General features: G+C 48.0%; 12 protein-coding genes across 12 annotated transcripts; 5 read left to right on the top strand and 7 right to left on the bottom strand.

Annotated features, from left to right (window-relative positions):
- The first annotated feature begins 1,102 nt into the window (after positions 1-1,102).
- Positions 1,103-2,421, top strand: ASPGLDRAFT_1187256 (uncharacterized protein). Its single transcript, XM_022539982.1, has one exon. The coding sequence runs from the start codon at positions 1,471-1,473 to the stop codon at positions 2,164-2,166; it is 696 nt and encodes a 231-aa protein (XP_022395502.1). The 5' UTR covers positions 1,103-1,470; the 3' UTR covers positions 2,167-2,421.
- ASPGLDRAFT_53313 (uncharacterized protein) lies at positions 1,178-1,473 on the top strand. Its single transcript, XM_022547945.1, has 2 exons — positions 1,178-1,344; positions 1,393-1,473. Exons 1-2 carry the CDS (start codon positions 1,204-1,206, stop codon positions 1,444-1,446), a joined length of 195 nt encoding a protein of 64 aa, XP_022395503.1. The 5' UTR covers positions 1,178-1,203; the 3' UTR covers positions 1,447-1,473.
- A 157-nt stretch (positions 2,422-2,578) lies between the features above and the next one.
- On the top strand, positions 2,579-3,568 carry ASPGLDRAFT_53312 (uncharacterized protein; the record flags this gene model as incomplete). The annotated part of the gene is made up of 1 exon (XM_022547944.1): positions 2,579-3,568. A coding segment is annotated over exon 1 (848 nt), but the record flags the coding sequence as incomplete, so codon positions are not given.
- A 49-nt stretch (positions 3,569-3,617) lies between these two features.
- Positions 3,618-4,203, bottom strand: ASPGLDRAFT_53310 (uncharacterized protein; the record flags this gene model as incomplete). The annotated part of the gene is made up of 1 exon (XM_022547943.1): positions 3,618-4,203. A coding segment is annotated over exon 1 (439 nt), but the record flags the coding sequence as incomplete, so codon positions are not given.
- Positions 4,204-4,521: 318 nt separating this feature from the next.
- On the bottom strand, positions 4,522-6,051 carry ASPGLDRAFT_78010 (uncharacterized protein; the record flags this gene model as incomplete). The annotated part of the gene is made up of 4 exons (XM_022549937.1): positions 4,522-4,924; positions 5,013-5,097; positions 5,129-5,325; positions 5,445-6,051. The coding sequence occupies 4 exons, from the start codon at positions 6,049-6,051 to the stop codon at positions 4,626-4,628; spliced, it is 1,188 nt and encodes a 395-aa protein (XP_022395499.1). The 3' UTR covers positions 4,522-4,625.
- Positions 6,052-6,549: 498 nt separating this feature from the next.
- Positions 6,550-8,445, top strand: ASPGLDRAFT_182027 (FAD-binding oxidoreductase). Its single transcript, XM_022543011.1, has 6 exons — positions 6,550-6,938; positions 6,994-7,200; positions 7,264-7,596; positions 7,653-7,822; positions 7,883-8,101; positions 8,155-8,445. Exons 1-6 carry the CDS (start codon positions 6,560-6,562, stop codon positions 8,239-8,241), a joined length of 1,395 nt encoding a protein of 464 aa, XP_022395498.1. The 5' UTR covers positions 6,550-6,559; the 3' UTR covers positions 8,242-8,445.
- Positions 8,446-9,105: 660 nt separating this feature from the next.
- On the bottom strand, positions 9,106-9,780 carry ASPGLDRAFT_62295 (uncharacterized protein; the record flags this gene model as incomplete). Its single annotated transcript, XM_022548524.1, has 2 exons — positions 9,106-9,497; positions 9,571-9,780. The coding sequence occupies 2 exons, from the start codon at positions 9,778-9,780 to the stop codon at positions 9,378-9,380; spliced, it is 330 nt and encodes a 109-aa protein (XP_022395497.1). The 3' UTR covers positions 9,106-9,377.
- Positions 9,781-10,226: 446 nt separating this feature from the next.
- Positions 10,227-12,255, bottom strand: ASPGLDRAFT_30385 (uncharacterized protein; the record flags this gene model as incomplete). Its single annotated transcript, XM_022543946.1, has 5 exons — positions 10,227-11,325; positions 11,418-11,635; positions 11,687-11,699; positions 11,758-11,857; positions 11,970-12,255. The coding sequence occupies 5 exons, from the start codon at positions 12,253-12,255 to the stop codon at positions 10,227-10,229; spliced, it is 1,716 nt and encodes a 571-aa protein (XP_022395496.1).
- A 4,096-nt stretch (positions 12,256-16,351) lies between these two features.
- ASPGLDRAFT_53305 (acyl--CoA ligase) lies at positions 16,352-18,441 on the bottom strand. Its single transcript, XM_022547942.1, has 4 exons — positions 18,179-18,441; positions 17,496-18,122; positions 17,135-17,448; positions 16,352-17,075 (listed from the first exon to the last, which is right to left on the bottom strand). The coding sequence occupies exons 1-4, from the start codon at positions 18,276-18,278 to the stop codon at positions 16,479-16,481; spliced, it is 1,638 nt and encodes a 545-aa protein (XP_022395495.1). The 5' UTR covers positions 18,279-18,441; the 3' UTR covers positions 16,352-16,478.
- A 2,430-nt stretch (positions 18,442-20,871) lies between these two features.
- On the bottom strand, positions 20,872-22,625 carry ASPGLDRAFT_1186956 (uncharacterized protein). Its single transcript, XM_022539978.1, has one exon. The coding sequence runs from the start codon at positions 22,272-22,274 to the stop codon at positions 20,949-20,951; it is 1,326 nt and encodes a 441-aa protein (XP_022395494.1). The 5' UTR covers positions 22,275-22,625; the 3' UTR covers positions 20,872-20,948.
- Positions 22,035-23,456, bottom strand: ASPGLDRAFT_62291 (uncharacterized protein; the record flags this gene model as incomplete). The annotated part of the gene is made up of 1 exon (XM_022548523.1): positions 22,035-23,456. One exon carries the CDS (start codon positions 23,454-23,456, stop codon positions 22,299-22,301), a length of 1,158 nt encoding a protein of 385 aa, XP_022395493.1. The 3' UTR covers positions 22,035-22,298.
- A 1,088-nt stretch (positions 23,457-24,544) lies between these two features.
- On the top strand, positions 24,545-25,729 carry ASPGLDRAFT_40490 (phosphatidylserine decarboxylase; the record flags this gene model as incomplete). The annotated part of the gene is made up of 1 exon (XM_022545227.1): positions 24,545-25,729. One exon carries the CDS (start codon positions 24,545-24,547, stop codon positions 25,727-25,729), a length of 1,185 nt encoding a protein of 394 aa, XP_022395492.1.
- Positions 25,730-26,341: the final 612 nt, after the last annotated feature.

Raw genomic sequence — 26,341 nt, 5'->3', positions numbered from 1 at the left:
GCTCCGGTCCTTGTGATGCTGTTCCCAGTCCTCAAGTGCAGTGGTATTCTCCATGTTGTGTGCTGCAGTCCATTCAGGGTGCTGGTAGCCAGTCCATTTTACCAGGTATTGTTGTTGGAATCCTCGTCCACGGTGGATCTGGCGGTAGTCTAATATGCATTCCACTTGGTATTCTTCTTCACCGTCAATAAGCGTGGCTGGGGGCTGATAGTCGTCGTTGCACTGGCTGGGGAAGGGGTCATTCGCTGCAGGTTGGAGGAGGTCAACATGAAAAACAGGGTGAATGCCCTCTGGTGTATTTAGTCGATAGGCATGTGGGCTGACCTGAGCCAGCACAGTGTACTTGGCTTGGCGCACGTCGAGCTTCTTGCTAGGGCGGTTCGTTCGGATGTTGTGTAGGGTGAGCCATACTTTATCACCGGGCCTGTAGTGCGGTGCAAGGTTTCAGTAGCGGTTGGCATATTGTTCTTGTTGTTCTTGGGCTGCAGCTAATTCAGCTTGAGCGACCTCCAATGCATTTTTCAGTTTATCAGCTATCCGCGCACCTGCGGACTCAGTGGGTGATGGTTGGGGCTCGTCAATAGAGGGTTCTGCCAGTAAGAGTGTTTCAAGGTGAAAGCCATGATCAAGAAAAAAGGGGCTGAGACCAGTGGAAGTTGTGGTTTGGTTGGCAATTGCAAGCTGTGCCATAGGTAGGGTATCTGCCCAGTTGTCCTGTGCGAAGTTGCAGAAGTTGCGGAGGTTGTCACGGGCTCGGAATAGTAGATAATATTGAATCAAGGTTCCTATCTATACTACTGTAGCCATCGACGAGAATCTCGAATCTGGAGAACGGAATCTATCTAGAGGAAGGAGAGGGTATTTATCTGGACACGGAGTTGATCTATCACATATGATGTGTCTCATATGATACATCAACTGTGATGCTTCTGAGAAAGTCTCTCCCGGTCCTATAGCGTACGATCGTCACAGAGGTGTTGGGCCGTCACAACTGGTGCAAAGCGGTTGCTTATTCTTAATGGCCATTCAAGTCATCAATCTGCAGAGTTTGATAATTTCTGCAAAGAGAATGCAATTATCTGTCTCTATATGCCTCCCCATACATCTCATCTTCTTCAACCACTAGATGTTGGTGTTTTTGGGCCACTCAAGCGCGCGTACGGGAAATTGGTTGAGGGGATGATGGTAGCTGGAAATAACCATATGATCCAACGGTCTCTGGCCAAGGGGAAGCGCCTCCAACAACTCGCAGAGCAGCACAATTGGTCCCAGGAGGACTATCACCAGGCTAATGAGCTGATCGGAGAGCCCACTCCATATGGTCTTCACGCGACCATGTTCTTGGTAAGCCTGCTCCGGTCGACCGAACTGGCCTGCTAGCTAACGGTTTAGGTCACCCTCCGAGAACAAACTACCCCCGAACAGAAGAAGCTTTTATTGCTTTGAGTTCACCGGTCAATCCGTGCTAGGATGGTAACCCCCCATGCGAGCACCCAATTCCTTGCAGTCTCTGGGTTAACTAGCCCTTCCTGTGGATTTGAAAGGGAACAAGGGCAAAGGAATTGCGGTCCGCTTATTTGTGAGGAGGAACCGCTCAGTCGCCTGGATGTCGCCAATAAAAAGCCCATTCTTTACGCAAGACCAGGAACAACCAGAGCATGGTTTCTAAGCAAGATGGCCAGTTCATCTTTCCAGTCTTCAGTCGAACAAGATGAGCAGTTCTTGAACGCCTATAAGAGAGAGCATTTCAAGGGCAGTGCTCTTGTCCGGGTGGATAATCTTTTCTTCGAAAGCAATCTTAGTTCTCAATTAGACGACTTAAGCGATCTGCCCCGTCTAAAGAGGGTCTTGGAGAACCAGGGTGTTCTCCGACTAGATCCCATTTACCATGTTCCCGTTCTGGTCCCCATCGCTGACTGGGGCACGCAGGTCCAATTACGAGAAGTAGGAGGTCCGCTTCCGGAATTGGATATACCAATCAACTACTCCTTGCGGGCCATGAAATATAGAAACCTCGTTACCGCAGCACGAGGCCAGCTGGTCGGCCTGAACCGATGGTGGGTGGCGGACATCTACGTCGATGATGAAACAGGTTCGTTCATGCTCCCCGACACGCGCCAGTTTCCTTGCCAGACACCTCCCCAGCCCCATCCGCTCCTAGCATGACTAGATATGAAAGGCCGAAGGACAGCGGACTGACCTTCGCTGGCTTTCAACATATTCAGACAGGCATGGTGATGAGACCGTCCATGAGCCACCTTTACATCAGCACTTCCTTCGCTCCCTCCACGAAGGCTTCAAGAACGAAACCCGACCATCCGATGGGCTGATCTACCAGAAGATTCGACACTACCAAGGTCAAAATAGCCCAGCGGACAAGGTGGCGGAAAAGGATTGGTGGGCTATCCTGGAAGGTGGTTACTCGAAAAAACCTATGTACCTGCGGGCGTTTTTCCGCCACGGAACACTTTCGACTTACTTTGACAAACTTCTTCCTATTCCGGGCCTGTGGGTCGATATGCAGATCGGCACGCTTCACACGCTCATGGCAATGCGGTGTAATGAGGTTAGTACGTGCCAATAGTGCCAGTCGTTGTATAAGGTGGGCCTGAGTTGACCTCCAGGATAGCAAGTTCGAAGTTATCTCTCTCACATCCGACAAGTTTGGTATAAGATCATGGCTGGTGATCCCCACCTCTTGTCACAGGTTGATGCAAAGACGGTTCAGCAGCTGCAATCACGAGTGCCGAAGATTTCCAAGCTCGACAGAGAGCATATTGAGAAGGGTTTCCACAACGGGTCATTATTCCCATTGATCATAAATGCTAACCATCGAGAGGAGTTGCTGGATCGACTGAAGATGGTTAGTGTTCCAATCCCATCACTGAGGACGTTCTTCCAGGATATTTTATATCTGTGCATTGCCAAGAACGTCATGAAAACATTAGAAAGGCTAGACTTGGCCCCGAGGCAAAAGCCGACAATTGATGAGGGGGTGAAAGGAGGATACCGCTGGACTCAAGGATTACATGCACCCCAGCAACATGAAGTTCAGTATCACCTGCTAGAACTTTGGCGGTTCAGCTTTCAGTATGGCTGTGAGATGGTCGGCACCAATCGGCTTGTTAGGAACACCAAGGGTCAAAGTGATTCTGTGACGTGGGACTTGCAATACGCAAGTCCCGATCGAAAGTCGCTCTGGAAGCATTTCTTTTGGCTCGCGAATCACTATGGGTTCACGGTACCGAATGACAGCCCGGTGGAGCGTTTAGAGATTGAATGCACGCCTGGTGATCATCCTGAGGAACTTGGAAGCGATGAGCCTCTGAGCCGGCGCTCTGGTAAGCCATTTGCAGACTCCGTGGACGCTGATCGCTTCGCGCTATCCTCTTTGGGCCTACAGCGGCAATGGAAGGATGATCAGGGAGTCACCTTAGGTCTTGTTCGGGGTTGGATGTTCCGTGCCTTCTTCAGCCATCTCATCCCCGCAAATGACAACCGCCCAATTTTAGTGGGCAAACGTAGTTGATTTGATTGAGTGCCTATCGGCTCAGGCTAGCTATGTCTACCGGGCAGAAAGCGAGGGCGGTCAAGCACGTGACCCGATGGGTACTAACACTTTGTTGATGTCAGGTGACTTGCTAGAGCCGCATCCCGATAAGAGTTTGCATGGCCGGAGGGGTTAGATGCTGGGGGGCTATTGGTTGCTTTCAGGGACTGCATTGAGTACTGTAGAGCTTTCATTTCCTCTGTCTGCTTATCAAACATATCTTGGATCTGTTGGAGTACTTCTTTCTGGCCATCATGGTTTTCACTGCCATTGTTGCTGGCACGGTCGCGCACCTTTGCTGCAAGATCTTCAACTGAACTCATAAACCGGATGAATAGATCCTGGGGGGGTAGCCCCTGGGTCCGGTCAGCAATTTGCTTCAGCTCTGCTGTTTCTGTGAGAATGGCAGCTGCATGGGCGCCTTCGTTGTGGTCTTTATGATTGTACGAGCAGTTGGGCCACGGAGATGCGGCTCCGACCACCCCTTTCTTCTTTGCACCCCCCATTGTCAGCGACAACTGGGGAGAACGTCGTTGAAAGTAGTATCAATCGATTCCGCGTGAAGTTGAATATAGGATTCGAGTTTTCCGCAGTGCGGGAACTCGCTCAGAAGGTAGGGGGGGGGGGGGTCGCCACTGAGGAGTTGTTTTTTTTAGTGAGTGTTGTTTATAACTAGAGTAACATTTTCTTGAAGAATGGACTATACCGCTACAAGCTACACCTAACTGGCTGCGGTGCAAGAACCCATCAAAAGATGCTATCAGCTTTCTTAGCAAGAATCAATGTAATTGCCTATTCGATATGTACCTCGGCTTCCTCACCACAGAGCACAGGCTCCTCACGGATTTCGTACATTAGCTCATCGATCACATCTCCTGTCGTATACTAACGAGTGCTTCGCAGGCTAAGAAGGTAGCAACGAGCTACAGTGGACAGTGTAATTCCAGGAAGCTCCTGCGAAATTTATTTTTAAAAAAAATGCCGCTTAATATTTTCAAGTCCCTGAAGGTTTCCGACAATCGAGTTGGACAACCCAAGTATTCCGAAATTCATCCGCCTTTTCACCCTTCAATCCCTAGGTAGATATCAACCCTTCTCCTATTGTATACTGCCACTCGGTGTTGATGTTCAACCTGGTTCGTCCTGTTGCCAAATCCCTCGAGAAATCCAAGTATTCATTACTCCCTGCTTCACCAATCTCACCACGAAATGAGAATTTCAATCTACGCAAGCGTGGCATTTTCTGCGCGGCGTGTCCCATTGCCTTATACAGCTTGTCGACTTGAGAACTCTTAATGAGTCCGCGTTTAGCATAATATTCGCTATCGTATTCCCATGGTTCAGTGAAGTTTTCTTCGATATCCCCTTCCCAGTCTTTTGTGGCGTCGTTTTCGAGGATCCCATTCCCTTGAGCATGTTGAGAATGACTATAGAATAGAGAGACTGCATTAAGATAATATACCATCAGGTAAATTGGGAGGTATCTCGAGGATCTCAAGGATTTCAAGATTCGGCCAGTATAAAAGTCGTCTTGTCGATGCCCTCCTCTGTATCTGGCCAGAATAGTGCACTGCTGACCCGGAAATCCTCCAAATGCACCTCTTTAAGTCGCATGCTGAATGATCGAAAAGTACTAGAAAATTCGTCCAGTCCATTGGCTGGGAGGTATTTGGCTGCATCACGGGCAGGGTTGAGGGCTAGCTCTCGTTGAGGTGCAATCGAATATGTGAATGTCTCTACCGAATCTGGTACCAGCGAGAGATGATAAATAACATCTGTGATGTATTGTTAGTACTCCTGCAAAAATAACTACAAGATAAAAAAAAAAAAAAAAAAAAAAAACCTTTTCTCTGCCCGCACAGTGCCTGGAGAGCATTTCATGTAATGTAATCACACTCCCCGAAAGAGACATGTTTGACGTGTGGAAAACAGTTAAGTATATGAAAGAAAACCGATGGTCGAACGACTGTTCCTTCATAGTCGTGTAATCGGAACGATTTGATAAACGGCAAAGTTGGTATGTCCTGGAAATCGTTGGCAGTGAGGTGCAATAAATGAGGTATTCGGCTCATTTTACACAGCTGGTCAAGAGTCAGAGACTCCATAACCTCTTGTTCTATCTCCTCGTCGGTAATACTGAGATAGTCATTATCACCCAACCAGAACGACAGTGAAATATCCGACAGTTGGCCCTCCCATGAACTGAGCAGCTGGAAAATATTGCGTATAGAGCTCAGACACTGCTGGTAATACCCTGCATAGAGCTCATCATTTCCCTGAAACTTCGCTATGAAATCGCCCCATTCGATCTTCGGCCACCAGAGAATGTGTCGAATATACCCGGCCCTTGCGCGTCGATAAGAATCGCCAGATGTGAACTGATGTAGTTTTTCAACCGAACCTAGCTTGACAACAGAGATTTGTTGCCAAATTATTCGCTCCACGATTGCTTGCCATTGTCGAGAAATAACCGCGTACTGGGCGAGTTTCGGGGGGGCCATGTTTTTCGAAAGGGCTACGTTTATTTTCATACCGTATCTCACCCTTTAAATAGGTGAAAATGAGATAGATTATTTCGTTTGGTAAAATCGCCATCTCTTCTATGCTTTGGTGTTATGAGTATGACAGAAAGAGTTGTTGCTATCGTGATTTTTGAGGCTAACTTTTCGGGTGGATACTGGCTGTCATATATTTGCTATGCCCGCGAGCGAGAATGTATTTCTATTATTTCCTACTTTCTGAAATCGGAGAAATAATACATTGCACATGTTATTAATATCGTCTCCCTCGAAGCATTGAATGGCACGGTAAACAGGGCTGGCTTTTGCTTTCCGGCGATTGGCATTTGTTCGGATCTCCAAGACGCGGGGATTCAACTATCCCACCTACCATGGAAACATCAACCAGGGATACGCATAGTGACGCAGTAATTGCGCTTTATATAAAGTCCGTGAATTCCAGGAGGCATATTAACCAGCTAGCTCATCTTTCTACAGCTCCTCAGATAACATGACTGAACTAGACACTTCTAAAGCCGAGCTTTCAGCACTACTACGTCCCGATGAGACAATAACCCCGGATTCAGCGGATTACCAACCGAACATTCAGACATGGGCGTCTCAGAAACAACTGAACCCTCGGCTTGTAATTCGGCCCACCTCTGTCGAATCTCTGAGTAAGGCAGTCGCCTACCTATACTCCACGGGTCTCGACATTGCGATCTATGGACGTGGTTTCATGTCACCATCCGCAAAGGATGTCCTCATCAATACAACCGCCTTGAACGATTTCCACTTCGACAAACACTCCGAGTTGGTGACCATTGGCGCGGGTCAGACTTGGGCAGAGGTCTTTCGGAAACTGGGAGAAGTCGCACCAGATTATGGAGGTATGTATATCCTGCATCCGTTGATAGTAGGCCAAGGCTGATAAGCTTTGCAAAGTCGTGGGAGCCCGCACCCCTTGTGTAGGGGTAGGAGGTACCATTATCAGCGGAGGCTTCTCGTGGCTCTCCGCTGAGCATGGCTGTATCTCCGACTCAGCCAACATGCTGGATGCCAGAGTCGTCAAGTATGACGGCTCAGTTGTCTGGGCCTCTTCAGAACCCGATCTATTATGGGCACTCCGTGGCGGCGGAGGTGGCTTTGGTGGTAAGGGTCCCTAGAACTAGAGCCATGTTTCTTAACTGTCAAGTCGTACTAAATCAGGCATAGTGATAGCTCAGGTTGTCCTCCGAGTCTTTCGATACCCGCAGAATATCTGGGCTGGTCCGATTCTGATCCCCCGTGAGCAGCTCCAGGCGGCAGCAGAAGGTATTGCGCAGTTCACCTCCAAACCGGTTGATCCGAAGATCACCATGCTTCTATATGTTGTCAAGAAACGGCTGTTGGAATCTATTGGAACGGATTCAGATATGCTGCTGGTTCATGCGTTCGACGCCCATGGTGAAGACCACGGCCGAGCTAGCTTCCAATGGGCGCTGGACATCCCCGGAGCGGTTGACCAGACGAAGATAACCAATTTGGCAGGTGTTGCTGATTTACAAGGTTAGGCCATCCATCTCGAATCAATGCTCTGAGAGCGAGGCTAATAGGGTTCCTAGACAAGGTGCATACTGTCAAAGGTTCGATGAAACAGTTTTGGTCACCTTTGATGCTACGTGAAGTCACCAAGGAGACTATAATCAATGCTATAAAGTGGTCTGAGGACATTCAACGCCTCGACCAGTCGCTCGGCGATTGTACTTTTCTCATCTTTGAGTTACTGAGCTCGGTAAGCAAAATTGCCTACATACTCACCTTGAATTCTAGCTCATCCGTATCTCTGTTCAAGCGCAACCCAGCGGGATCAATAACGAACTGTGCATGGCCAAGGTCTACTGGAACGAAACATGTTCTGGTCATTGGCACCGGATGTCCTTCTACCGCTGGGAAAGACAAAGAGTATCTTGCGCGAGATCTCGCCATCCATGCAGCCTCTAAAATCCTAGGCGAAGAGGCCGAGAAGCATTATCTGCCGAATGGTATCGAGGATTTCCATGATCCGAAGAAGGTACTGTTACTCCCTTTCCAGTGGTATTTTCAATTTTCTCATTCGCATGATAGATCTGGGGACCCCATTTCTCGCGGCTCCAGGGTTTGAGGAGACTGTACGACCCACGCAACAAATTCAAAGGGGCTATCAATGCATAATCATAATGAATCGGAATGGATGTTCTTTGCGGTTGTGCATGACCCCGGCTAGCATCACTTTGGGACATAAGCTGAAGAGAGTGGTCGGATTGATCAAATGAGGTCGTTGTACACTTTTCGGAGTAGAATTACATGCAATGGATTTACATCAACCTGACCAGTAAGTCATATCAAGTGGCCTAGTACAATATATTAGACATAATTAGCATGAAGAAGAAAAAGAGGCAGTCAACCTCTCCGTGCGGAACGATAAGTATCGATTACGATGGATAAGAATAAGAAAGTGTAGGGCCTGTCGCAATGGAGATTTCACTTCGTGCCAACTGGTCAACTGCAAGGGTAGCGCGCGAAGTACCAGAATCATTCCGAGTATCAGGAGACCAGCCCGTCGGTAACAAAATGGGAGCCCGTAAGCAGTTGAAGTGCCGTACACAAGTTCTTGGAACAAATGATTGAAATGTAGGAAACCTAGCGCGTGACGTAACACTCCAGAAGCTGTCATGTAGTCAGTGACAGGGTCGAGACCATGGCGAAACAACGGAAATTGAATTAAAATGGCGAAAAGAGAGCCATTGGGACTAGCGTAGCCTCAAACCCATCGCTTGAGCCGGTACCCTCGGTCGTCCATGATTCGTCGGAAGAGATTGTATCGCATGGCTTGACAATTGTATATGATCACATCGTATCCAGGTGAATTTTCGATCAGTTCAGCGGCAGGTGATCAAATCAGTCACTGGAGAGTACTTTTGTAATTGCTGCCGTACAGAATCCCGGGGTATATTTACCTTTTTGTCGAATCTCATTAGACGTAAAATGTCACGGAGCATGGACGCTCGCGAGCTGTATAGCATGTTTGATTACTTTGGCCTATTTGGCGTAGGACATTCACTGAGCATCGCTTAAAGCCCTCGCACACACTAGATAGCTCGTTGCCGGCAGGCATGCACCTTTCCTTTCTCTCCTCATGTTAGAATTTCGTCAGATAATTGCTCGAGACCATCACATAGTTAGTATTCCGCAATGAGGACATCGCTGTAAGTAAAATCGGACATGTTCTATGTTTCCACAAGCATGTGACTGATCTGTGGTATGTCAGGTAATAATTTGGGTGGAAGCAATGGCAGCATTTGCTGGAATCAACTATTTGGGATCTCGCCGATCTCTGTTCGGAGACGGCGGGTGTTTCTCTCCCAGACCTCGCCTTCGGGTCCTGCGTCGAATAAGAAGTAGTGCTTCTTATCGCCCTTGGTCGCGATCTGTGTATCTTTTAGTCTACTAAGAACGAGAGACGGGATATCATGAACAAAAGAAGAGAACTGGACAACCTACAAGAAGCAAAGAAATCCCATGAGCCGCACAGCAAATATTATCCATGCGCATTTCCATAGTTGCTCCGCCGCGCTCCGAGCTCAAAGGCGAGAGAGGAATACCCATGAACCGACTTGCAACTTTCACGGCAGGATTAGGACTTGGAGAGATGGGGTCGAGTTCGTCATTGACGATGACATGGATGTCAAGGGTGTCGATTTCGGCCAACATGTTTACTTGGTGAGTGTATATGGAAATTCTAATAGAACTCAGTTGGCACTTGGGGGGGGGTTAATATATGGTAATGTTATATCCAGCATCATTATTAATTAGAGAGAAAGTCCAGGCGTAATGTGAACTGCCGGCAACGGCTATGCCTCTTTCAGTCGGTAGCCGATTGCATACGGAAATATAATCCGAGGGGTTAACATGTAATGAAAACCGCTGAGTGGCTACCAGACTTTAACACCCGGCCAAAAAGGCTGGGTTGACATGGAGGACGAGGTGAGGCATACTGATAAAAGTCTTCTGGCATGCAGACAGTGACAACATCGTAATTGGCATCATTTTTTATACACTAAGGAATCTATTAAGATCTATCGCTCCGCCCCTGGGTATCCAGCACTCAAACACAAAAATAAGAATGGCCTCCCCGTAACTTTTATATCTTCAAAATCCTACAGAGACTGCTTCCCCCTAGTCTCAATCGGCAACAAGCAGATAGCAACAAACGAAACCAACAACAGCGCACCAGAAGCGTAAATCGGAGCCGACGCATTAACACCCCCATAAATCGCAATGATCGGCGCACAAAGACCAGCAATCCGATTCAGACAACTGGCAATACCAGTGCCTGTTCCACGGTTCGGCGCGGGGAAGACTTCAGGCGTATAGGCGTAGAGAACACCGTACATGATCATCTGGAAGAAGGATTCGAGAGCTGAGCAAACGAGTTGGACGTTGGGGTCTTGGGAGGCTGTGAAGCAGAAGAGGAGGACACCGGTGATGAGGGTGGCGATGGCGAGGGTGCCCTTGCGGCCGACATACTTGAGGTCGACGGTGAAGTAGGCGACCATGGGACCGGGGATACCGCAGACGGCGGTGATGGCGTAGTTGCGGTAGGTTTCGTAAACGGAGGATGAGGTGCTGAGGTACTGGGGGAGGAAAGCGTTGAACAGGGTGTAGCCCATTCCGATGGTGGTCCACAGGAACCAGATGATAATGGTTGTGATGCCGAGTCTCTTTGTTCTGAACAGAGGGGTAACCTGCTCATATGAGAACTTTGACAGAGACCGTTTGAAAATCTGCATATAGGAGAGCTTCTGGTCTGACACCTGCTCAGGATATCCACCAATCTCGTTCAGAATCTCATCCGTGAGCCAAGTCTGAGTCTTGTTCTTGTAGGCAATGCCCTGCACAGCGGTGACAGCCTCATCCTGGCGATCTCTGGAGACAAGGAACTTGGGAGACTCGTAGAGCGTGAAGAGGAAGAAACGTGCAAGGAACATGGCGAATGTAATGGCACCCAAGGACAAAACCAGATATCTCCATCCCCAGTTGTTTTCCTTGGTACAAGGCTCGTTTTCAGGGCACGAATAGTTGACGATGAATGCCCAGGCAAGCAAACTGGAAATCAGGGTGCCTATGGACCAGAACAGAGCCAGAGAGCTCAGAAGGGCCCCTGAGGCGAAGGGCAGGAATTCCAGGAAGATGGCTGCATCAACGGGCAGGTTGCCACCAACACCCAAACCAAGACAAGCAAAGAGAGCACACACACTGTACGTTGTTAAAAAAAAAAAAAAAAAAAAAAAAAAAAAAAAAAAAAAAAAAAAAAAAAGGTCCAAAACCATGAAGACATATTAACTTACGCGATCCAGTTGGGAGCACCACCGGCAGCGAGTCCAAAAACACCGCAGAGAAACAGAGTAATGTTGAAGGCAGGACGGCGACCAATCGCGTCAGAGGCCAGACCCCAGAACGAGGCGCCAACAATCAGTCCGACGAAAAGGGAGCATGTTGTAAACCGCACGTAGGAAGAATCAATTCCGAATTCAGCAGACAGTGAGTTCAGTGTCAGTGCCACACCCTGCATGTGTTAGTTTTGCAGTTGCTGGAGCAGTACATTGAACAGTCTCACCTGTAGCCAGAGGCTGTAATGATAACGGTTAGAAATGGTACATTTTCTTATCTTTTCATCGGGATACTCACTTGTCGGCAACCCAGCCAAATCCACAGAGAACAAATAGATCCCATTGGTACCGGCCCATACCAATGTCCTGAATTGCTCTGTTGATAACCTTTGCCTTCCCTGTATGATGGTCAGCATACCAGAGCAAAGGGGAAGAGATGCATGGGGTCATCGCAGAGAATTATGCAATGCTATCCTGCATCTGAACACAAAACCAGGCAAGCGAACGTACGATCATAGGCAGTATCCAAGCCCGAGGCGGCAATGTCCGATTCAACCTCCGCGCGAAGGGCTTCGAGAGTCAGGGAACCGCTTTGGGGCACAGGACCGGCGCCTTTCTCTTCCGAGGAAGCTGTGGTTAGCTTGTTGCTATTCGCATCGTTATCCGGTTCCTTTTCCTTTTCTGCATTGGGGATCGATTGTTGAGGTGCTGGGGCATCGGCAAGCGGTATCACGACACCGGGGAAATTCCGCCGGTCTCGTGAGCTGAAGAAAGCGGTCCAGTCCCAGTTACCCATGGTGATGGTGTGTTGCAAGTGGGGTGATTTGGTAGTTTGTCGTAACGGATCGGTACCTCAACGGGTGTTTGTGAATTACGAGTTTTGCGTTGGGCGGCTAGGTCTACCTAAACCTGTGGGATTGTCGTGATTGGGAAATTCCTATAACCTAGATATGAATGAGACTGGGCAAGAAAGTCGCAGGGATGTAATATTCCGGCGGTCCGTGGATTTGGCGCAATGGCTGCTGAGGTATTATCGGGGCGAGTCAAATTTCGGGGGCACGGATTGGCGCACACGGAAGTTGTGTTTCGGGCTCGCGATGGATTGAACGGCGCAGGTTTCGGAAAGTGGGAGTTGGCGCAACGGGTGTCAGATAGGCGATATGTTGCTGCTGGCGAGAATTGTTGCTACTTCAATCGATACTGAAGCAGGGGCTGCAGAATCCGGATCAAGTTCGGGACCGTTATAGTGGTGTGTCTATGGAAAAGACAAAAAAGATGGAGAAAAAAACGGTAACAATGTTGCTTGATATGCAGTTGACATGTATCGATCGGAAATGAGAATTAGCAGCACAGCTGATAGTTCTAATTCCTCGTGTAAGAATAATGCGCTCGATGGAATGGCCGTCGGGACCTGTATATAAATGAATTCGGACGGAAAGCGTACCTCGACAAGAAAAAAGAACCCTAAGATGGAGGAGAATTGAAAGGGCAAAGGAGAGAAACCGGCTTTGGGCGAGGCAGTTTGGATATATAAGTGAGTGCCAATGCGCATAAAAAGTTTTCGTTTAGATCACTGAAAATGGTATAACCGTAAAATGAAGTCATAATGCTAGCCATATCGGGAAGGTGGTCGGAGACCATCTGTCACCGAAAACGGAAACCCGTCAGCACGCCTTCGATGTACATAGTGTATATAATGGAGACATCTTCCGGATACTGGATAGTCTATTAAAAAGCGACTATATTTTATAAGAATTTCAGCATAGCAAGAAGCGCGATACGACAAGGGAGGGTTTACAAAGCAGAGCGCGAGATTAATATCGGCGAACAAAAATGAAATTTTTTGAAAATTTTTTTTTTTTTTAAAAAAAAAACCGGTCTGAGCCGAAGTCTGAGCTCGGCATACGTACAAATCGCGCTATCTGCAATCTTTCTTGTACCCTGGAATCCTTCGGCCGGCCTTGTACTCCGGTGTGTGCAATTTCTCGCTCAGAGTTGGTCAATTAGTGGTAGGCCGTCGGCCGTTAATTATGCCGGTGGATACATAGGCGGCTTCGAGGCCATTCCGGAGCACTGACTTGGCAAAGGTACTTTTACTCCGGTAACCTGTTGCCCCTTCGTATCTTCGATCAAGAATACGGAGTACAGATAACCACCCGTTAATTGTTTGAATTTAACACACTTTTTACTAAACTAATTATAAAGGCTTTCTGACGGAAGTTACTCCGGAGCAAAGCATCGGACGGATCCCGAGGGGGCCGAACCGGCCACTCCGTGCTCGTGCGCGTGTGCACTACGCACTATGCGCTCCATAGTGACATGCTGCCGAGTCAGGAATCCGGGGTAATGTTTCGGAAAGTCTACGAATAGACACACTTGTTGAATATATTTTCGTCTATATTGTCCATGGATCAGTAATACCAGGGACAAAGTATTTGTAGTTTCAGATCTCATGAATGGTCATTGCGAATTTGCCATACATGATCACGGTCATACCTCAGTGCCAAAATCGGGAGCACCTCTTCGTGATTCCCCAGCCAATTACTGAGTACATAACACCGCTACTGTTAATCTTATGGCCGACACAGACAGTCTCTACTCTCTATCGTGTTAGATAAACTTTCTCACCTGTAGATTCCCCAATTGAACGTCGGCCGAAACTGGGAAGCGCATGAAACAGCACTGCTACTAGCATATGAGCACGGCTGCCATGCTGTGCTCCCCCCCAGATTCCCAAACCCGGGGACAAAATATGATTGGCCTCACGTGGGCCAATGATTCAATGCCCATCAAGCCTGATGCTTTCCTCTCGAAACAATACAATGACTTGTGGTACTACTAGATTAAAAATTCATCGAAGGTTCAGAGCCCGGTGTTGTGGGTAGCGGTGTGCGCTACACATTTAAGGATACTTACTATACAATTGGGTGGCCTTATTAGGCCGTTTTGAAACAACTTTTGAGCTTGTTCGTTGCGGATTTACGCTGTAGCTGCAGGGCTCTTCGTCTAACCAACCAGCAAGAGCATTCGGGGGTGATCCACTGCATTTTAATGGTTCTCTCAGTAACACTCGGGGGTCTTCTTGGCCTCGTCGAACTGTCTACGGCAGACCGGCGGGAACGAATAGAGTGGTGATCGCGACTTTTTTTTTTTTTTTTTTTTTTTTTTTTTTTTTTTTTTTCCCTGTCTCTATCCTGACTCGAGATGAACATGTCGACCGAAGCTATCATTGCATTGGTTGCTCTTTTCATCGCGTGTGTTTCTGGTGTTCGGTTTCTGGTCAATCATAGACAAAAATCACTCAGTGGTGGAATAGAACCCAGAGTAAAATATTTATACTCCCACAGCTGTTTTGTCCTACTGTCATATACTGACTACAATGCGATCACTCGGACAATTACCAACCTGGTACTGCCGTCTCTGGTCAAGGAGTAGTTCCATGGGTGGTATGTGTCACGGTCTCGGAATAGAAGATAATATTGAACGGAGTTCTTATCTAAACTATTGTAGCCATCGACGAAAATATCAAATCTGGGGAGGAAAGAGAAGAGGAAATCTATCTACAGGAAACGGAGGTTTTATAGGCGTTTGTTTAACATCACCACTGTCTCTTCTAGCATGTTGGTGCCGTTTGTCAGTGTCAGCCATTGACGCAGTGTCAAGCCGTCACATAACTCCCCTTCTTAGACGGAGTATGTCCTCAGGCTCTATGTCGGTTTCTCATCATCCGGATGGTCATCAACTTCATCAATTTCTTCCTCCCAGGCCTTCAACCATTCCTGTAGACGACATGGGGGTCCTGGGTTGTCAGGGTAGTGCTGGTGGTAGTCGCGTATGCAATGTGGAGTGCTCTTGAAATTCCCTGCTGAATACCATGTTTGATCATTGTCAAATCCAACCCATTTGACCTGATACTACAGCCGCCGGCGGTGTATTCAAGAAGCAAGGACTTCTTCCACTTCCCACTCCTGCAGAGTCCTGCTCATCTCCCACAGTGATAGGTTCTGGTGGTTCTATAACCTGTCCTGGTAGCAGGTCATCAGAAACATGACACAGTTTGTCAGGTGAGAATACAGGGTGTAGTTTCATTGTCTCAGGAAGTTTTAGTCAGTAAGAGTTACCTCTCTGCTCAATGATCAGGAAGGGTCCTGCCATCTGGCTGTCAAGTTTTTTGTTTGGGTGGTCTGTTTGATAGTGGTGGAGTGATAACCACACTTTGTCACCTACACTGAAGTCAATGGGGCATCTTTGTTCATGGTCTGCTTGCTTCTTTTGTTGATCTTGGGCCTTCTGTATTTGCTTAGACACTGCATTCCATATCTCTTCCATCCTCTTGGCAGTGACCTGTGCCCGCTGGCAGCTAATCTGTTCATCTCAGGGAGGAGACCCTTCAATTGGCATCCAATCAAAGGATGCCTGGGGCTTGTATCCACAATCAACAAGGAATGGTGATGCACTGGTTGATTCAGAAGGTAGGGCAGCAGCGGTGAAGTTGATTAGTGGTAGTAGTTCAGACCAATTATCTTAATACCTATTAATGAATGATCGTAGTTAATTAACTATGTGTTGATTCACAATCTCTGTCTGCCCATCTGTTTGCGCGTGATATGCTGTGGAAAGTTTTAATTGTACCCCAAGAATTCGACAGAGCTCGTCCCAGAATGCTGATATAAACTGGGGTCCATGATCTGATACAATTGTTGTCGGAGGTTCTCTGTGATGATAGATATGCTCAATAAACATGCATGCAATGTCCTCAGAAGTAGTAGTCTTCTTGCAGGGGATGCTGATGGATCTTTTGCTGAATCAGTCTACAAACACCAAAGCCATGAAGTCCATTGCTATATGCTGCCATGGTCTCTCTGCAATAGGAAGTGGTTGAAATGAAATATGCCGAGATACCCGTACACTCATAGTATTATGACCCATAGTATTACTGCCAACACCCCAATTGATCTATAAAGGTATATACATACACAAGAGCTGGTCAGCCGAATCAAATAACTGTACATGCGAGATCTAAATTTTACTCGCAAACAACTTCTTCAGCTCCCTCCGCAAAATCTTCCCCGACGGATTCCTAGGAATAGCCTCCACAAAAACCACACCGCCCCGTAACTGCTTATAAGCCACCACCTTTGCCTTCACGAACGCTACAATATCCACCGCAACCTTGTCCCCCGTCAAATCCTCCCGCGCAGGCTTCACATACGCCCGCGGCAGCTCAGACCCAGCCTGTCCACTCGGAATCCCGACAACAGCACAGTCCCCCACAGCCGGATGCCCCAGCAGGATATCCTCCAGCTCCGCCGGCGCCACCTGGAACCCGTTGTATTTGATGAGTTCCTTGATGCGGTCTGTGATGGTGAAGTTCCCGTATGTGTCCTCGCAACCCACGTCGCCTGTCTTGTAGAATCCGTCTTCGGAGAAGGACTCTGCATTCGCGGTTGGGTTATTGTAATACCCCAGGAAAACATTGGGGCCCTTGACCCAGAGCTCGCCCTCCTTGGGGTTGGCGGATTTGGGTTTTTCGCCCGCGATGGGGGCGTATTTGGCGGTCACATTAGGGATCAGGCGGCCTACTGAGCCGGGATATTGGATTGATTCTGTGTAGGTCTGTTAGGCCCTTTTGTCAGCTCATGGAATATATGAATGATTGGACAGGAAAGTAGTACCTGGGAATGTGTGCATGGCGAACACTCGCTCATGCCATATTGCTGGCGGATAGTGATGCCGCGCTTGTCGCGCAGGCCGCAAATGAGTTCCAAGGAGAGCGCCGCCGCGGCCGAATTGAGCAGGCATAGCGAGCGCAGATCGTACCGGTCGACCAGGGGGCTCTGCACAAGCTGCAGGGCCACCGGTGGCACGACGTAGAGGTAGCTGATGCGGCGGGATTGCACAGTCTCGCAGACGGTCTGGAGATCGAAGCGGGGCATGATGAAGGTGTTCATGCCCAGGTAGAGGCCGTAATTGACGATGCCGGTGATTCCTATGCAGATCAGCAACGAAGTAACTCCGATGCGCAGAAGCACTTACCGTAGATATGGAAGAATGGGAGAAAGGCCAGTGCCTTGTCCTCGTGAGTCAGGAATGGTTTCCCGTCGGCGCCGTTGTCCATAGAAGCCATCTGGATCAGGTTTGCGACCACGTTTCGGTGAGAAAGCATCACTCCCTTGGGTAGCCCCGTCGTGCCGGAGGAATACACCAGGAACAAGAGATCCGTCTCCGGGTTTTGCACGGGGGAGATGTGCGGCGCGGCAAATGCAGCATCGAGGAGGGCAGATGCGTCAGACTCCCATATTCCCTGCGTCGCATCATCGAGGACAATGATCCGGTCTTTGCTCAGCCCAGCCCGAGTCGCGGCCTGGAGGACGGCATCGTACTGTGCTTTCTGAGTGACGACGGCCTTCGCGCCTGCATCGGTGAGATAATGGACGATCTCGCTGGCACTGAAATTGGGATTGAGCGGGCTGACGACGGCGCCGATTGAGACGGCACCCCAGATAACAGGCGGCAGATCGATCGAGTTGCCTGAGACGACGGTCAGAACATCACCTTTTTGGTACTGGAATCTGGATTGAAGAGTGCGGCCGAAATGGAGGGAGAGTTTGCGCAAGTCGTTGAAGGTGTAGGCGCGGTTGGAGGGGACGTCGGTGAAAATAACTGGTACAAACGTTAACCTGCCCGATTTCCGATAGACATATATAGTGGTGACCAACCCTTGGATTCAGGAAACGGCCGATCCGGGCGCAAGAAAAGAAAGCTCCAGAGATCCGTCTCAGGAACGGTGATATCGGGGTAGGGCGAGTAACTAGTCATGATAGTTGATTGATTGATGTTGAACACCTGGCCATAAATGAAGAACTGCCTTGAACTATAAGATTCCTCGAACTGTCTTCCCCGGACTACGCAATATCGGCAGATACATTCCCGACCAGTTTATTGGCCGCGATTCGAGGTCGGTTGCAATATGGGATGTCACATCTGGGGTCGGATTCTAGGTTAGTTGACAGCTGTTCGGATAGCAAAACCGGCAATCATGCCGCGGTCTCCGAGCCGAGGATGGCCACCAGAAAACGCTTGCACCAAGAATAAGCCAACATTACGATTCAGGAATATCTGCAGGTGTTGTTAGCATCATTGAATCATTGAAGTCATTGGCCAGAGTCTTTCATTTATATTTTGAAAAGACAGCTTTCCAACTCATACATCTCCGGAAAGGTGAGCCGATGCTTCTTCTATGACATCGCTATAATTCAGTAAACTTCAGAGTAATTGTTTGAAGCTTCCGGTGGAGGCTCTCCGAGATGCAACGATTGCCTTGCATGGCTCAACCCAATGCAAATAAATGATTTCGCAAACCGGCCCATGGCCGACAAAAGAAGGCCGCGACAAGCTTGGAGGAGCTGCTCCAGGGTTGCCGATCGATTGCGTTCGCTTTCGTCTCTGCGTTTCTCCTGCTTGTATTCGCTTCCCCTCGCATCATTATAGGAACAGAGGGAAGGATGATAATCAATAGATTGAAGGTGATTTGACTAGACAAGCACAAAATAGGATTCCAGCATAGCAATCCAGTACGCGTAGAAAGACTCAATACCGTGTTAGTACCACCGATACAAGGACGACTGGAATAGTAAACATACCTGATACCAAGGCATTGCGGTTCAAATCAGAATGGACTCTCTCAGTAAGAAAGACATCTGCCTCATCAAGCAGCAAAGTGCAATCCCAAAGCTGAGTCACCAGAAACATTTCCTTGAGTGACTTTTCGACCTCTGCGGGATCCAGTCCCAGGTCTCCGCATGTGATGGGAAGTAATGACATGACTTCTTGAAGTCACTGGCAATGGTTTCGGCTGTCGAAGTTTTGCCAACACCAGGTACACCATGCAAGAGAACTACCAGTCCTCTTCCTTTGTTCTGTACAATGTCTTGGCTGAGAATGGTTACTCCGTCTGATTCCCATTTCGAAAGAAAACGGCTTCACAACTCCACAAGCGCTCGAAGCATGCACTCATGCTGGGGGTTGATGACCAGATCTCGAGAATTTATTGGCCGATCTTCAATGGGTTTTATATTATTGACATCCACGGCGATAAACCTCCGATCCTGGAGTGAGTAGCCAAATAATCTTCGTGGGAGTAGGTGGAGGTCTTGCTCTCGGATCTGGTATTGGTGTTGGCTTTTGTTGATCCAGCTCGACAAAGAGGGGTCCTTATTCTCACAATACCCTTTTTTTCACGTTCACTGGCGCGCTTGATTCAAATTTCAGAGACAACATCAAGAGGATAGGCTCCAAGTTTGTTCCAGATCATACCGGGAAAGGAATTGATGAGATTCTAAACGACGTCAAAACCAGCGTGCGCAGCTTTGCGGAATCTCTACAACTGGCAAGGGATCAGTACATGGTGGACATGGGCCAGGGCATAGAAACTATCCAAACCGATGTCACTCGCCTTGGGCAAAGCCCACACACAACTACCGGATAGAGGAGATCCACCCTCATCCATCTACACAGACACAGAATACAATAGTATCGTCGATTCCGTTCCTTGCCATAGCCTGATCCACATTGTATTTATAACCAACATTTCTATTCTCTAATAGGAACTGTTCAGACTGGTCCCCACATCAAAAGTTTCTACTGTTTGTCTTGTTTGATCACCCGTAGGTTACCCATGGGTGAGGGCGAGGTCTATATGTGCAGATGCCAAGATAGCTCAGTGGTTTGAAGTTGGAAAAGAACAGCCAATGATTAGTGGCTGTAGCATGCTATTAGATTAGAAGGATTTCAAAGAATTGAAATTGCGCGGCACTGTGCAATGTTGGGTGATGGCTCACCCTCTCTATAGCGCACCCACCCAGGCTTACCCCTAGTCGCGCGACCAAAAAGCGGAATTACCCTCTAACTCACCCGGGATGCACCCACTGAACTATTCTACCTAGTCCAAATAGGAATACTACTTCGTTATTATCTACTAGTTAGTCACAACTGGCCGAGCCCGTGACATAAGCTACGGGTCAGAATATCTACAGGTGCATAGACAAGATGCAGCTCGAAGAGCTGCAACAGGATTCGTGAATACCACCTAGAGAAGGTTTCTACTGTCACTTCCAATTTCAGACAACAATGATTGTGTACTAGTAGATCTTATGAAGTGGACTTTTATGTTGTTCATTTGTTGTAAAAGAATGACTGAGGGGCAGAAATGAGATGAATTTAGTTGATGACGTGTCAAACATCATTTTTTTGCAAATGCGCTTACATACGGTGTTGATAAAATCCTGTCTGATATATACTTGGTTGGTGGTATTTCTATCCACCAAAATGGGGTAAAATATATACAGCCAAAGCTATGTACAGAAACGATAAATATGCAAATCAATACATTAATCTATAAATTCGTTTTGAGTCGCCCAGAATCTACATACCCATATGAACATACGCCGTCCACTGTCGCGGATCAACCATACCCATCATCTCTCTGCACTAGGTATTGGGGAGTCTTCGTAAATTGGGGGTTTTGGGCATTGCAACCAACAATGCAGCAGGCTTTGCATTGGTTTCATGACGAGCATTCTGGGCATTCTCATACAGATGAATCAATCCTTTGACCGATACACTATACGACGATACAGCCCAATCCGTAACAGTTTGCCCATCCTCCTTTCTGTGGAGTCCTGCAGCGTGAAGTGGAAGTCCGACCAATGTCCCGGTGGGAATCCAGCAAATGCGCGGCCATGCAGAAGCCTCCTCACCGAGGATTCTTTGGAACCCAAAATTCTCCAAAATAGGAAATGTGATGGTCTTCCAAAGATGTTCGAGAACCTGGTAACAGCCATGTGCACCGGAAGTATCCCATTTCCAAACCCACTCACGAAGGACAGACTCGTACACGCTTGGGAGTCGAACAGACTTTAAAACGCCATTGTGAATGATAAGAGCACCGCAGCGGAAGGAAATATTGATCATGACAATTGCCTGTCCACTCTTCCGAGATATAGCGTATAGCTGCTCCGTGCTAGGTGAGCGTAAGAACATTTTAAACCCATCAAAGCAACGTATGCGTTCAATAAGAGCGTTGAGCATTCTGTCTGCTTCTCGCAGTTTTGCCTCTATAGCTTCGTATGATTCTGAAGATGACGGGATATTGTTCAACTGGAAGATCAAACCCTCAAACTGGGCTGCTTCGTTGGGATGTGCTGCCTTCAACCGAGTAAGATCCTGTCGAGCCTGATACTCGTGACCTGCTAGAATCCCTCGACCTTCTTCCAGCAACGACACTGCATCGGCAACAGCTGTGTTGGAATCATGGCATTCTAGCGCCAAGGCAGCAGCATCTGATAGGAACCCTGCATATTTGCGCGATATATGCTGCTGATCTGATCCTTGGATAGAACGAGGACTAGCTTTGGCAAGGAGATGAATTCCCGATCTGGCGATCTTAAGTGCTGCATCATACTTTCCATGTTTCTTTAACATTGGAATTGCTTCAACAGCCAGATTCACTCTATAGACTGGAGGGAAAGACGCAGTTGCGAGTACCCCATTCCACAGTTTGATGGCTTCTTCAATGTCATTTGCTTGGTTTCTTTCAACGAGGCTGTAGCCCAAATGACTGACACATCTGAGATAAGTGACAGAAATGGGCGATAATGTCTGTAAAGCTTTCATCCCCACCTCGATACCACGACGGAGGTCACCTAGGCATTTACTATGCTCATACTTCACCCTCAGAAAGCCGCATAGATTTGTCTGATATACGGCCATATCCGGGCCTGTTGGACCAACACTGTGGATTGCCTTTTCTTCCATCTCGCTGGCAGACTCCAAGTCCGCTCAATTGGTTCCACCATGCGCCTCATACCGCCAGACGAACCAAACAGCCAGATTATTGAGATGCTGATGCAAATCAGGATGCGTCGGCGCTACTTTCAAGGCTATTTTTTCAATATTGATTGCTTTGTTTAACGATTCCAGATCCGCAGTACGCTCATAATGACGCGCCCACAGAGTGCTGAGGTTATTCAGACGCGATGCATACGTGATTTTGTCCGGTGAAGTGTCCACTGACTTCTTTGCATGTTTTATCCCGGTCTCAAGATCAGCTAGGGCTCCTCGTTCCTGGTAACTATAATGAAGCAACACGGATAGATTGTTATCAGCCTTGGATTGAAGATCCAGGTCATCGGTGTCGCTCTCTAGAACCTCACGGGTTAGTCGAATGGCTTCTTCCAGGTCATTTAGATTCCCCGTTGCCTTGTACCGGGATGCAAGAATGCAAGACAGATTCAAAGAAAAAACGGGATCCCCAGGTGGTGCATCGCATGCCTTCTGCGAAATCTGAGCTGCACGGTTGAGTTCAACTATATTTCCCACACGCTCATAGCGCATCCACAGTAGCTCTCCCAGGAAACTTTGACACGCTGGAATGTCTTTACCAGAGACCCATTTGGTAAGATCATCCGAACTGGCTAGTTCAAACGCCAGCATTATTGTGCGCTGGTTGTCCATGGCATGGTAATATGCAGCACAAGATCCGATAAATATCACCCCGTGGAGCAACTCGCCATTCAAATTCCATGCCTCCTTGCAGGCTTCGATGAATATACACACAACCCCAATGTCCGTTTGAAAGGGTCTTCCAGATTCGACGGCTATTCCCATCACTTGAGCAATGTCTTTGACATGGTTTGCCCTCCATGCAGGATCGTAGGTCTGTCCTTTGCGCAGGACATATATCAAAAGTCCTGTTGCCTCGGAAGCATCCTCGATGGTTCTACTAAATGGAAACTGGACCCATCTGACCAATAGACGACACCCAAGATCAACACAGACATTGTAGTATTCTACAGTGTCTGCCTGGATCAGAGCATGTGCTTCCCTGATATGTGTGATGGAGTCGTTGATATCGACCAGTTGATTTGCATGCAGAAAGCGTTGCCATGCTTGATGGGCCAGTTCCATATGATTTTGGGCTGACGTATCGTCCGCCATGGCTATCCTGCTCTAGGATCAATAAATCAACATCACTCGGATAAACTCATGCAAGAACGATAAAACCTCAGCTGAATAGATAGTTGCTGCTGATCATTGAGAGCGAAAATGACTACAACGTACATTGCACGGCCCCCTCATCTATACGCAACATCAATATCCACAATTAATGGGCAACTTCAGCTGAGACCATTGTCAATACCTACCAAGAGAAGGCAAGGTGATTACTGCATGTTTCTGACCAGCTGTCAATGCCGATCTGGGTATTTTGCTTCCCCTGGAAGACGTGTGTTGTATCAGCGATAGACCTCGAAATGGAGCCGCCAAGACCGGCCTGGGCGGTTCTAAACCTCGAGCCCTTGGTTGGGAAACATTTATCCAAACGCTGCCTCGCCGTTATCGGGCTGTGATTTGCTGTGTGAGCTAACAAAAGTCAAGTATTATTCCTTGTTACTGCATATTTAGAATTGGGCATTTGTGCAGAGTGGGTAGCAATGTGACATGTTGAGCTGAACCTCAGCCAGCCACATTTGATGCGGTTTTCAGCCGTATTTTTCAGTATTTGGCTTACAATATACATCCTTAAGACTAGAATCCAAAATATCGTGAAAATCTGATCAAAGCATGCATAACTAATTACAGAATAACAAGTTGAATATTTAAAAAAAAAAGTTACAAATTATCTTTTAAGCGTCAGTAAGAGACTAATATTCTCGAAGTAATCATCAGAATCTACAAGATGATCTCTTTGAATTCCAAAGGGGATCTGGATAAATCGCGACATGAGTGATTGTAATGACAGAACAGGTGTAAAGACCAGTAGTTAATTTAATTTGATAACTCAGCGATTTATCCATCCTAAATAGGATGGTTATGCAGAATTCTGGTCTTGGCGGGACATGGGAGTCTCATGGACATCCATGGACGGGATTTGTCAAGGTCTGATTATGGATGGATGCATGTAGACTATGTAGTGCTGGCACAAGCAGCCTGAGAATGAAATAAATATGAGCATGCCATCCTCGAAACTGATATCTTCCACAGCAATTCAGACTCTCAATTTGATCAGTTACTCTAAACCTCTCATCATGACTGTATACACCCCCCTCGTCCAAGATTTCAAGGAGTATGTCTTTCGTGACTACAGAAGAAAAGAGCAGTTCGACCTGGCCATCAAGTATGCCATCGAGCCCAGCCGCGGAGGCTCCGACGAGATGAAAGCCGAGAAAATTGAAACACTGGAAGATTTTTTCCGCTACTGCAACGATCTCCTCCATTGGGTGCCGCGAGTCAGCACCACCGGTGATGAACTCCTTCGCAAGCTCCTCGTCTTCTACTGGGTCTTCAATCAGAGGAACCTCGCCAACTACCAGACCAGCATCAACCCCGCCAGTATTGCTGATGACCCGAAGTGGCTGTCCTACTGGCTGGTCATCTACGCTCGTGAAATCGGACGTTTCTTGGATACCAAGGAGTCTACCGCGGGGATTGAGACATTCTACAAAAACAGCAAATACAACCAAGAGGCGGCCAAGTGGCAGGATGTGCCCGAAGGTGGATGGGCCTCGTTCAACCAGTTCTTCGCCCGCCACTGGAAGAACATCGACGACGCTCGACCTTTGAAGGAAGAAGATAAACCCGACAATGTGATTGTCAGCGGAGCTGACTCCAGGTTTGGCGGCCACTGGAATGTCGAAGATGGATACGTCACCCTCAAGGATTTTAGATGGCCCGTTGCCAAACTCCTGCATGATGCGGTGGGGGCTTTCAAGAATGGATCCTTCATGCACGCCTTTCTCAGTCCCAGCGACTATCACCGCCAGCATGCCCCGGTCAGTGGCGAGGTTATCGAGGCGAGGGTCATCCAAGAACAGGTCTATCTGCAAGTCACCAAGAACTCCGAGAGCAACGTGGTTGGTCTAGCGCCCGATCGCGGTCTTTTGGTGTCCAAGCCAGCAGCTTCTCTTTCAAAGGAATTATGGTCTCTTAATGCTCCCGATGAGCCCGGTTACCAATGGTGTCAGACTCGGGGACTAATCGTGATTCAGACCGAGAAATATGGCAAGGTGGCTGTGTTGCCGATTGGGATGGCCCAGGTGTCTTCTGTTGTCTTGTCGGTCCAGAAGGGCCAGAAGATCAACAAGGGAGATGAGATCTCATACTTCCAGTTTGGTGGATCGGATATTGTTCTCGTTTTTGAGAAGGAAGTGGATTATGCTGTTGAGTCTAAGCACAAGTGCAACATCAGGACTCGCATTGCCACTTTCAAGTAGACAATTAGAATCAATCAGCGGAATTATTATTAGGTTGCAATCGATCCTCCAACTTTGAGTTACAGTCTTATGACTGTAGTGGTGGCAGCTGGTTACCCCTGCTGTCTCCCTGTCGACGGCCATTATTCGTCTTGCCTCACGGCGATCGTCACAAATCCTCTCAGCCCAGTTCATCCGTGTGCCTCACTGATTATCCACACTCTGTTGCGCACAAGGCCCTCTACAGGATAGCTGGCGCATTCAGAACAACCTCTCGAGCTGCTCTGGAGATATGCCTCAACATACCTCCTCCAATGATCGCATTGGAACGTGCGGCCAAAGAATCATACCTCCGAATTGCCACATCACCTCTTATGGCCACCCTCAGCAAGATACGACATTCCGGCCAACGACCAGCACCAAGGAACGCAAGGGAGCGATGCATGCGATGGGCCACCAGCCCAGACCATGATCCTTTAACATCACCATTAGAACAATGGGAGCGACGAACCGCAATTTCTCAGGACAAGCTGGAGATTATACACCCACATGTGACCCCACCTTGGTGGGCAGGTCTGAAACCCCATATAGCAGAAACTCAGGAAGCTGCTCTTGCAACTCACAATGCCATCT

This window comes from Aspergillus glaucus, assembly GCF_001890805.1.
Source record: "Aspergillus glaucus CBS 516.65 unplaced genomic scaffold ASPGLscaffold_40, whole genome shotgun sequence".
In the NCBI taxonomy this organism is placed as follows: domain Eukaryota; kingdom Fungi; phylum Ascomycota; class Eurotiomycetes; order Eurotiales; family Aspergillaceae; genus Aspergillus; species Aspergillus glaucus.
The sequence above is the reverse complement of the archived record's forward strand: the minus strand, read 5'-3'. Positions and strand labels throughout refer to the sequence as shown.

Bases quoted from the DNA above. Each gene is read 5' to 3' on its own strand.
- ASPGLDRAFT_1186956 (XM_022539978.1), bottom strand. From the start codon at position 22,274: ATGGAAGAAAAGGCAATCCACAGTGTTGGTCCAACAGGCCCGGATATG.
- ASPGLDRAFT_53305 (XM_022547942.1), bottom strand. From the start codon at position 18,278: ATGACTAGTTACTCGCCCTACCCCGATATCACCGTTCCTGAGACGGAT. The intron at 18,123-18,178 runs GTTGGTCACCAC...CGTTTGTACCAG, and splicing joins GCCGTTTCCTGAATCCAAGG to TTATTTTCACCGACGTCCCC. The intron at 17,076-17,134 runs GTACTACTTTCC...AGGGCCTAACAG, and splicing joins CGCCATGCACACATTCCCAG to ACCTACACAGAATCAATCCA.
- ASPGLDRAFT_1187256 (XM_022539982.1), top strand. From the start codon at position 1,471: ATGGTAACCCCCCATGCGAGCACCCAATTCCTTGCAGTCTCTGGGTTA.
- ASPGLDRAFT_182027 (XM_022543011.1), top strand. From the start codon at position 6,560: ATGACTGAACTAGACACTTCTAAAGCCGAGCTTTCAGCACTACTACGT. The intron at 6,939-6,993 runs GTATGTATATCC...AGCTTTGCAAAG, and splicing joins AGTCGCACCAGATTATGGAG to TCGTGGGAGCCCGCACCCCT. The intron at 7,597-7,652 runs GTTAGGCCATCC...TAGGGTTCCTAG, and splicing joins AGGTGTTGCTGATTTACAAG to ACAAGGTGCATACTGTCAAA.
- ASPGLDRAFT_53313 (XM_022547945.1), top strand. From the start codon at position 1,204: ATGATCCAACGGTCTCTGGCCAAGGGGAAGCGCCTCCAACAACTCGCA. The intron at 1,345-1,392 runs GTAAGCCTGCTC...CTAACGGTTTAG, and splicing joins TTCACGCGACCATGTTCTTG to GTCACCCTCCGAGAACAAAC.